At 40.7% G+C, this 9,549-nt stretch overlaps 1 protein-coding gene across 1 annotated transcript in view; it reads right to left on the bottom strand.

Annotated features, from left to right (window-relative positions):
- Positions 1-5,694: 5,694 nt before the first annotated feature.
- Positions 5,695-9,549, bottom strand: part of KCNB2 (potassium channel, voltage gated Shab related subfamily B, member 2) — a 204,718-nt gene continuing 200,863 nt past the window's right edge. Inside the window, exon 2 of the mRNA XM_014951898.1 lies at positions 5,695-8,126. Coding sequence (XP_014807384.1) covers positions 5,964-8,126 — 2,163 coding nt within the window. The 3' untranslated portion in view covers positions 5,695-5,963. The remainder of the gene's footprint in view (positions 8,127-9,549) is intronic.

Below are 9,549 nucleotides of genomic sequence, written 5' to 3'. Positions count from 1 at the left end.
TTTAGCCAAGACTACATGGACTGGAGGTAATAACCACTGTATTGTGGAAAAAGTTACCCTAATGAAATTAATTACCCAGATTGCTCTTAGATTCAGAGTTTACATTAACCACAGGACTACAGTCAGTGTCTAAGGTAACAACATGTCACTATGTGGTTTCGTTCATAGGTATAATTAGGATAATCTTATTTTTTTGAATTAAGTGTTAGCTAATGGCATGATCTTTAGCTACTTATAATTAAAAAGAGCAATAATATTTATGTGCTACTTCCTTGTTCTACAATGGGATCCATCATGATCGGTGTTAGGAGTCATAAAAGAAAATTAAATAGCAATTAATAATATAGGACTATAAGGTATCACTGCTGTTTTGGAAGAAATCTCCATTGCACTAAAGGGTAATACTTCTGAAATATCATAACACAACATTTCAAAAAAATATTATTTAAAGCTGCCCCTTAACAAATGCAAAGACAAGGACGTCACTCCACCTGCGGATATTACACGGTGTCCTATTACTGAAGAAGAAACCATAGCACGATGTAAACAATTTTGTCTCTCTTTGTCCAAACCTTTCTTCATTAAGGAAACCCACACAGTGGCTGTGAAGGATTTGGCTTCCAGAACACTTCATCTACTTTAAAGTATGAAAGTGTTTCAAATTGGAGTTCAAACTGAGTGCCACTAAATAATAAAAACTTACTGGACAAGAGACAAATATTCACACTTACACTGATGGCTCTTTTAACAGCATTTACCAGTCAACTGCTTTCACAAAAGCTCTTGCAAAAGCACTGAAACATCTTGCAGGTTGAGGGGGACACTGGAGGAGTTGGAGCCTTTGAAAACTAGAAAATATGTGAAGCTGTGAAACGGTAGAGCTGCAACAACAATGGAAAGAAATGACACTCGGTTCTTGCTCCTTGGTTCAAACGCAATAGAGACAATTTGGCCACTTGCACCAGACTCCCCAAAATGCTTTCCTGATAAACAAGACACACCTATCACCTCCTGTGGTGGGTTGTCTTCTCTCTGTTCCCAAGAAGGAAGAGAAGGTTGGTCTTTGGAGGGCAACGGGAAGAACTCCAAAGACCAACAAAGATAAGAACATACAGTGTCTTCTTTTTCAGGAAAGTCTTCTGGAAACCAGTTACAGATAGGATATTCGTGTAGCTGGTTAGTGGGTAAGAACATCCCTGAAAATCTGCTGGTTCTGGGATAAAAATTAAGATGGGGTAGGACTGGAATTAAATCTTTTGCTACTGGCATTTTCACCAAGTGTGAACAAGGACTATTTTATAAATGTTTAATCATGTCTCTTGTCTCTATAGTATATTAAAACACGCTGTGTTTACTTACAATTCTCTGCCTTGCTTCCCCCTTCCCTGTATTTGCATTTCTTGCTTGATCTGTGCTGGCTACTTTGAAAAAAAAAACATAATTCTTGCATTTTTTTTGCGTTTAAACTATTTTTTGCATGATCAAAATTTTAAACTTTGTTTTCTGTCCAAATTATTCAAAAATTATATAAATGAAAAAACCCAGTCAGGTAGGCCCTGGACATTTTTACCAGGCTGACTGTAACAGGGCTTCAAAAAGACAACTGATTTTTGCACTGGACTGCAGTTTAGAGATGAGATTGAAGGAGTTAATTAAATAATTCAAAGGTAAACCTTGTTTCAAATAGACCTAAGGAAACAGAAGCTCAGTCTACATGTTGGGGGAGAGACCTACTTTTAGAAGAAATAGTTGTTTTCCAAGGAATAAGAACACTTTGCCCAGTGTTACCTGTTAGAAAAGACTGAAGAAACCAATTGTCATTTTGATTTATGTACGTTACAGGCAAAAATTACAATTTTCTGGACATGCTCTTGGTTGGGTAATGCTGTGCTAAAAAGCTCAAGTCGGTCGCTCCGGTGTTAGATCAGATATCACCTCTCTAACTTCGCTGATGTTCGAATTTGGAGACCAATTTAGAAGTGAGGACACAGTGCATTAGGTTGCTGCATTCGCACAGAGGCTCCTATGTTCTGTACAATGAAGCATTAAAAGGCTTTTTGTGTTTTTTTATTTTAAAAAAAGTGTATTTCATAGAAATTCTGTAGTGCAATAACTTCCTACGCCATGTTACATTCTTTACGTGATACACTTCCCCTGTAAACAGCTTTCCTGGATGAACTTCCTTTACGGTTTGTGCGATATATTATTTTTCCCCCCCCTCCCAACCCCCTCCCAGATTTGGATTATTGTGACTATTTACTCCAAAATTCTCCCGCTTACTCTGCGAATGTCTTTTTAAAGGTGTACATTTGGTTTCGTCGTCATCGAAAAGGAGTTAAAACTTGGATTCAGAAGTCTGCAGTTAGTATAAAATATAAAAAAATAGATTGCTTGCAAAGCTAGCTCCCTGAACAAGCTCCATTTCCCAGCGGTAGGAGGAGTCAGACCCCTTGCAGGTGCACGGGGGGAGTAACTTCACCTGAAGACTCCTGAAATTGCTCTGAAATTCTGCAACTTTCGGAGACTGACTCCAAAACTCAAACCCAACCCTCCCCTTGATTGTGGTGAACGGGTAGTAAGTCTGAAATGGCTTCGAAGGTTTAGAAAAACTGAAAAAAAATATATATTACTCAGGTAATTTTGCATAATTTGCTACATAGGGATTGGGGATGAAGGAAGTGATCCTGGGCTGCGCTCCTTACACGTGCTGCAATGGAATGAAAACTAGGTCCAGTCCTGCAACTGCTCCAGTACATGTTTTTATCAGGAATTACACGAGCTAGATATTAAGGAGTGGATCCCAAGACTGGAAAAACCAAACATCTAAAACTGTGCTTCTGGAAATACATTGAGCATAGTCAAAAGTGCGTCATGAAATTATACCCAAAGCACTTCTAAAGCTTGATCCTTTTGCTTCCAAGATTTCAAAAACCCACCACATTTGTTAATACAGAGAATTGCATTCCCTTTTTGCTTGTACAATTGCAAAATAAATGTGCTTCTCTGAAAACATTCAAAATATGGCAGTCAACAAGGGCCTGGGCTTCTCATCTAATTTATATAGTTAAAGCTCTTGTCGGTTTTAATCGAGACTTTTGCCATCCTCATTTATATTTCAGTCAGTCCCTTTTTCCATCAGACTCCCATTGGTTTCAGGGGAAATTCAGCTGCACAAGGATTGAGGCTTTGATTTCTCTGCTCTCGAATTAGTGATTTTAAGAGGGCAGAACCAGGTTTGCATTGGGTTTAGCACGTTCCCTACGGCTGGACTCCTCCCACCAAGCGGTGCAGATCTCAGGGGGCTCTGCCAAAGCCTAAGGGTCACCAGGGAGAAAAAGCACGGGGAAGGAACACAGCACAGACCTCAGTCCTGCCAGGACAACAGCATTATCTCCAACGGGATTTTCTCTGTGGATCCAGAGCATGGGACCAGATCCCACTTGGACTTAATTTTGGTCTTCGTTAGTTCACTAGGATGTAAAAGGCAGATCAAACAGGCCCACCGTGATTTCATAAAACTGCACATAGAAAATACAGACCAACACTTTAGGCATATAAAAATCGACTGGCGTTTAGTTTTAGTCACTGAAAATATCTAGGAAGAAAAGAATAAAAATAAAAATAGAAGATTAATGACTATAAAATACTCGAGAGCTAAGTTTTGGAACAGCGAGACACAACATGATTGAAAAATTGTAAGCAGAATGCCATATAAATAGGGAAAACTGAATGCAGCAACAAGTTGCAGTGAACTGCAACTAAACAAAAAAAATCCATTTTTAGTTCGAGAATTAATGACCAGACATTTTTCAGAAGAAATAACATTATGTTCCCCATTTTTCAAATGACTGAAGAGACACCTCAACGTTATCTTCTCATGGAAATCAGAAAACTTAGGGAAATATAAAAAATATTTTAAAATCTTTTTTTGTGCTGGGATTGTGCTGTGCTTATTGTTTGGCTCAGCCACCAGAATCCTTATTTTGGGGGTTTTAAACTTGCTTCTTTTCCATAGGCCAGGCTTTGGAGAGGTCTGTGGTGTCAGCCCAGCCCTTTCAAGCAGAGGGCAATGTTGCTCTTTTACATCAGATGACAGAAAATGACATTTAAGGAAATGCAAGAAGCCCGTGGAGCAGCAGGGAACCCATGCTACAATTTCTAAACACCTTCTCAAACTTTTTAACCTCAGGACCCTCTGTCTATCAGCTCCGAGGCTGGGCAGCTGCTCTTACACAGCTGTTGTAAGGGAGTACCCAATTTCAGGAGAAAATCAGAGGATGGCCAAAAAATACCTCTATTCTGCTTTCCTAATTAAAAAAAGAAAAAGACTATTTTGTAGGACATCCTGTGTACCATAGCATAGGAAGCTGTTGGTGCTGGATAAAAAAAAATCATAGCTTTTTTTCCAGGCTGTTGTTAGATGGGTACTTTGTGATGAAGGCTTTGGTTCAGCATCTTTCTTATAAAGCTGGAGAATATCAGAGTCACCAAAGATGCTTTGGCAGGATCACGTTTCCCTTTATTTAAGCAGAGGGGAGAGTCTGTGCTGTGCTTTTGGAACAGCCATGGGCAGATGGGTTGAGGCAAAGTTGGTGAATCTAGTGATACCTCCTGTCAGTCCAAATGATTGAACTGAAAAACCCAGACAAGCCTCGGGACATGGAAGACTTGGGGTGAGTCACATGTACTTGAAGCCTGTTTTTTTCCAGCTGTATGATTTGGGATAATAAAAGGTACAGCTTCCCCCTGCAGAGCTTATCTCTTATGCCCTTACACCGTAATGGCTTCAGCAACGTCGCTGTTATTGAAGTATGGGCACTTCATGTAAAGAAAAGGGAAAAAGAGCTCAAAGCTCATATGGAAGCAAATATTGTTCAATCAAAGGAAAAAAAGAATGTGGGTAATATTTTTTTTTAGTGCCAAGTTCAATATTCTGAGAGATTGAGAAGTTTGGGATATGCCTATGTAGCCTTTTGGCACTATTTATTGCCATGGAAATAACTCTACGATTTTTTATTTTTAAATGGAACTTTTTTTTTTCCTTAATTATGAAATGTTGGCGGTTTTCTATAAAAATATCAAACGCTTCAAGTTCTGGTCATTAAATCTTTGCTTTTCCTCACAGGATCATTACTTAAACTGACAAACGCAATAACTAAAGTTATGCAATCCTCACAGGATCATTACTTAAACTGACAAATGCAATAACTAAAGTTATGCAGATAATAAAAAAAAACAAAACAAAAAACCCATCGTGATTTACAGCACAGGTAAACTAAAATACCGTAGTCCTTAATTAACAGATATACTCATGAGCTTTTTAACAGAAAGCAAGATACGTGAGATGCTTTAAGTAGAAGTTGCAATTTTGCAACATTAAGTCTGTACAAAACCTCCAGGCAGCACGCTGTGAAGGAAGTACCTGTGTCCCAGGAAATGCTTTTTTTTTTTTTTTCCATAAATCCTTGTTAACAGTAGCTTTCCCCCCAACCCCAAACTATTTACAAATATATGCATTTTGCAAGCTCAGAGCACCTTGGTTCACATCTTTCTGAATGCGTGCACTGACATTTCATCCTTTCATGTGCAAATTCTAAAATTCATTGTAACCAAGAAAACAAAACCAAACAAAATGTTAAAAGAGTTCGAAATCTTGTCTACAATCATAAGTGAAAGGATCAAAAATGTCAGATGTTGCAGAACACCAGCTCCTAACAGAGCTCTCTTTATTTTATTCACTGTTCTTGAGTCATTTTTTCCCCATTTTTTTTCAGTTTGTTACAAAAAGCAGTCTTTTTTTTTTTTAAATTAAACAGTATTTAAACTAAACGACTCTTCATGCCATGCAAAAATAACATTTTATGCACTTTTTTTTTTTTTTTGAGGCTTTCCATGTTTTTAGTTCATAGGCATTGCTAACTGTGTTGTAAGAAAAAAAGTACTTTTATTGCTTTTGTAACTAGTCACATGCTAGTTTCCCGTGTGGGACAGTAACCAGTTTCTCCTGGACTCGAATGGATTTCTGGGGCAAATAAATGGTTTTCCATTTTGTGGCCTTCTTGGCTACTGTCCTTCTTTACCTCACCCACAGCATGGTAAATGTCCTGGGTACAGTTGTGGCTCATGCTTTTGGGTGAAGAGCTGACCTGGGGCTCCTCTGTTAGATGGTTGCCGTCGCTGTGTTTATCCCCACAGCAATTTGTCTTGACCTCCTCTTGCTTTTCGTGTTTCACACCGTGCAACTCCATGAACTCTTCTTCTTCTCCAGTGTCTATCTCGGTGAAGCTCCTCCTCTCTTTCGAAGGGAAAGTGAAAACCTTCTGCTTGGGAAAGAGAGGAGAGGATTTTTTAAGGGGTCCCTGGCAAAGCGCCGATGCGTCGGCGCCGAGTAAAGGTCGGTCACCTTGGGGGGAGTTTTCTTCTAGGAGGATGGTGCTGATGTGCTGAGGGGTGGCCTGGGTGAAGTCTGCTCCTGCCGTTACTGGCAGCGGCCTTGCGGTGCTGGGTGGAGTTTGTGGGGCACCACCTTGATTGTCTTTAAAATTAACTTTAAGGGATCTAGATTTTAATGGGTTGCTACCTTTCAGGGAACTTTTGGGGCTTTCCATGGCAGTGTCTAAATGCAAATGACCATGCAAAACAGTTTGGGATCCACTGCCGTCACTGGTAACAGCTCTGTCGATTGGATTATAGTCAAAGGTGACGTCGGTTGGAGAAAACATTCTGTCTTTTGTGAACGGTATAAACTGAGAACTCCTTACTCTTTGGTTGTCTTCCAGGGTGACAGCGTCGGCTGGAAACCTCATTTGAAAGTGAGAGCCAGGGAAGAGAGAAAGGGGAGACCTCTCCATTTCCGTGAAGTCGGTCGCACAGCTGGCGAAACTGTCGATGCTGGATGTGCTCCTCATGTCCATTACGATGTCCGTAGGGCCAGTTGGCAACGGCTCTCTCTGACCTGTAACTTCTTCCATTTCTATTTCTTCTTCGTACACCGGCGGCTTTGCTGACTGGTCCTGGTAGCCAGCGTTGAGATTAGGCTGAGACTGAGTTTTAGTGATTTCATTGTACAACATCTCCAGCTTTTGGGCACTGAGGTGCTGAGGGCTGGAGGACGCCGCCGCGTTGTTCAATTGCTCGTGGGAGTCTTGTTGACTAACTTCTTGGTATTTGTTCTCATAAGACTTGTTGGAGCTTGTTTCAGACATTGTCCTTCTGGCCCATTTCCACCGGCTTGGGGACAGGTGGTTGTCATCAGGTGTCTCCTTTGGATTGGCTGTTTCTCCAGGCTTGCCTGAATCTACTGCTACATCTATCATTTCCATACTGCGAGCGAAGGCATCTTTCAGGTTCATGGAGACGATGCTGCCGTTTCTTTTAGCTCGCTCAAGTGCTTCCCTCCTCTTAATTGCCTTCTCCTGTCTTTTCTGCTCCTTATAAAACTCTGAGAAGTTGTTCACAATGATTGGTATGGGCAGGGCTATGACCAGCACTCCAGCGATACAGCAAAGTCCTCCAACTATTTTACCTAATAACGTCTTAGGATAAATGTCACCGTATCCTACAGTTGTCATAGTGATTGTTGCCCACCAGAACGACGCGGGGATACTGGTAAATTTCGTAGCATCCTCATCCTTTTCAGCAAAGAATACAAGACTGGAAAATATCATTATTCCCATGGCTAAAAATAGTATCAGCAAGCCCAATTCATTGTAACTCCTCCGGAGCGTAAAACCTAAAGATTGAAGGCCTGTTGAATGTCTGGCGAGCTTAAGAATCCTTAGGATCCTCATAATACGAAATATCTGAACCACACGTCGGACGTTTTGGAACTGCAGGACACTTTTATTGGACTCCGTGAGGAAAATGGTGACATAGTAGGGCAAGATGGCCAGTAAGTCAATGACATTTAACGGGCCTTTGAAGAACTTCCACTTATTTGGTGAGGACAGAAAACGCAAAAGGTACTCCATGGTAAACCAAGCGATACACACAGCTTCAACGTGTGCTAGCTGGGGGTTGTCATTTGGCTGCCCAAATTCATCTATTTCTTGAAGCTCTGGCAGCGTGTTAAGAGACAAAGCAATAGTGGACAGTACGATGAACAGAATGGACACAATGGCCAAAATCTGTAAAACAAAATAAACAACGTTTTGGTTAGAGGGGTACGAGTGTAGTTGTCAGGGCTTGCTTAACTCCTGCGTAACACGCCTTCGTCAAATAAACTCCAAATGGCAGCAGCTGCGTTCCTTATTTTGTTTTAATGGAAGAAAACGTTAGAAACATCTTAGACACGGTCAAAACCCGATGGTTTTACTGCAGTTAAGACAACTCACTTCAGAAAGCAAGCCGTGACGGGTCTTACCATTTGTAAATTACGATGGGAGGTGAGATTTATTATCGGAAGTTACCAAGTGAAGGATATAAATTTCCTGCTAATCGTAGAATCACAGAATGCTATGGGGTTGGAAGGGACCTCTGGAGATCACCCAGTCCAACCCCCTGCCAGAGCAGGGCCACCATTCTTACCACAGTTTTTACCTGACTGCAACCTGTATTAATCAAAGATTCTGCACCGGCTGTTAGATACGGCTCAGCTGAACTTCCCCTGAGAAGTTATACTTTATTGTGAACCTAATGTGTACTTTTTCCTCTGCTTTATGTACCGAAACACAGTTATGTCATGTCGGGAGCCTTTCCACAGCATCTGTTGTGGCAGAGCTGCAAAGGAGCCATTTGAAGCCTTGTATCCCATTACACCTTTCTTTTCTGCCTCAATTTGCGGGCTCATTCTATACAGAAATCCTCACAGCGCTGGTAATAATGGGTAAAGAGATGAATGCACAGGGAAAAAAAAAAAAGCCAGTTTTTAGTGGCAATTTAATGCTGGGAAACCACTGCATTTTCAGGTTGTGACCAGTTCTTGACCCCCAGAAATCAGAAACAACAGTATCTGGAGCAGTCTCTTAAGACTGCATCGTTAAGGAGTATTTCACTATCCATTGCCTCAGCAGCAGATTCAAATGTCTCACATCCAGCCCATAAGAAAGGAATTTAAATATGCCCATTCTTTCCGAAGCATTTTGAAAATTGATAAGGAAATCTTTTTAAAGTTTAAAAAGAGTTGGATTTTTATGTGTTTTTGTAGAACCGTGGCTAAATGACATAAACTGCCAGAATCTCTCATTTAAGCAGAATATTGTTTATGTTCTGAAATGCAGACTAAATATAATATGTCAAGAATTGTAGAGCTGAACTGTGGCTGTTGACTGATGACCTGCAGTAGGCAAAATTATCCAGGTGCTTCAGTCCAGAAGACAGTCCCAGAAACCCACCCAGAACCCAGGACAACGCTATCTGCCTGCAACGTGTTCTTCAGGTGGACTCAGAACAGGAAGTCCCTTTTTTGTCCTCCTCCTTTTTCTCGTAGTTGCTATTGTTCCTCCAAGGGATCCCCTGCCTAATGAATTGTAAAATCTAATCAATTGGGATAATTAAAACGTGCTGTGTGTGGAATGATGCACAACTTTAATTACACTATAAACTACCAGA

Source organism: Calidris pugnax, unplaced genomic scaffold (assembly GCF_001431845.1).
Source record: "Calidris pugnax isolate Ruff unplaced genomic scaffold, ASM143184v1 scaffold61, whole genome shotgun sequence".
Taxonomy (NCBI): domain Eukaryota; kingdom Metazoa; phylum Chordata; class Aves; order Charadriiformes; family Scolopacidae; genus Calidris; species Calidris pugnax.
The sequence above is the reverse complement of the archived record's forward strand: the minus strand, read 5'-3'. Positions and strand labels throughout refer to the sequence as shown.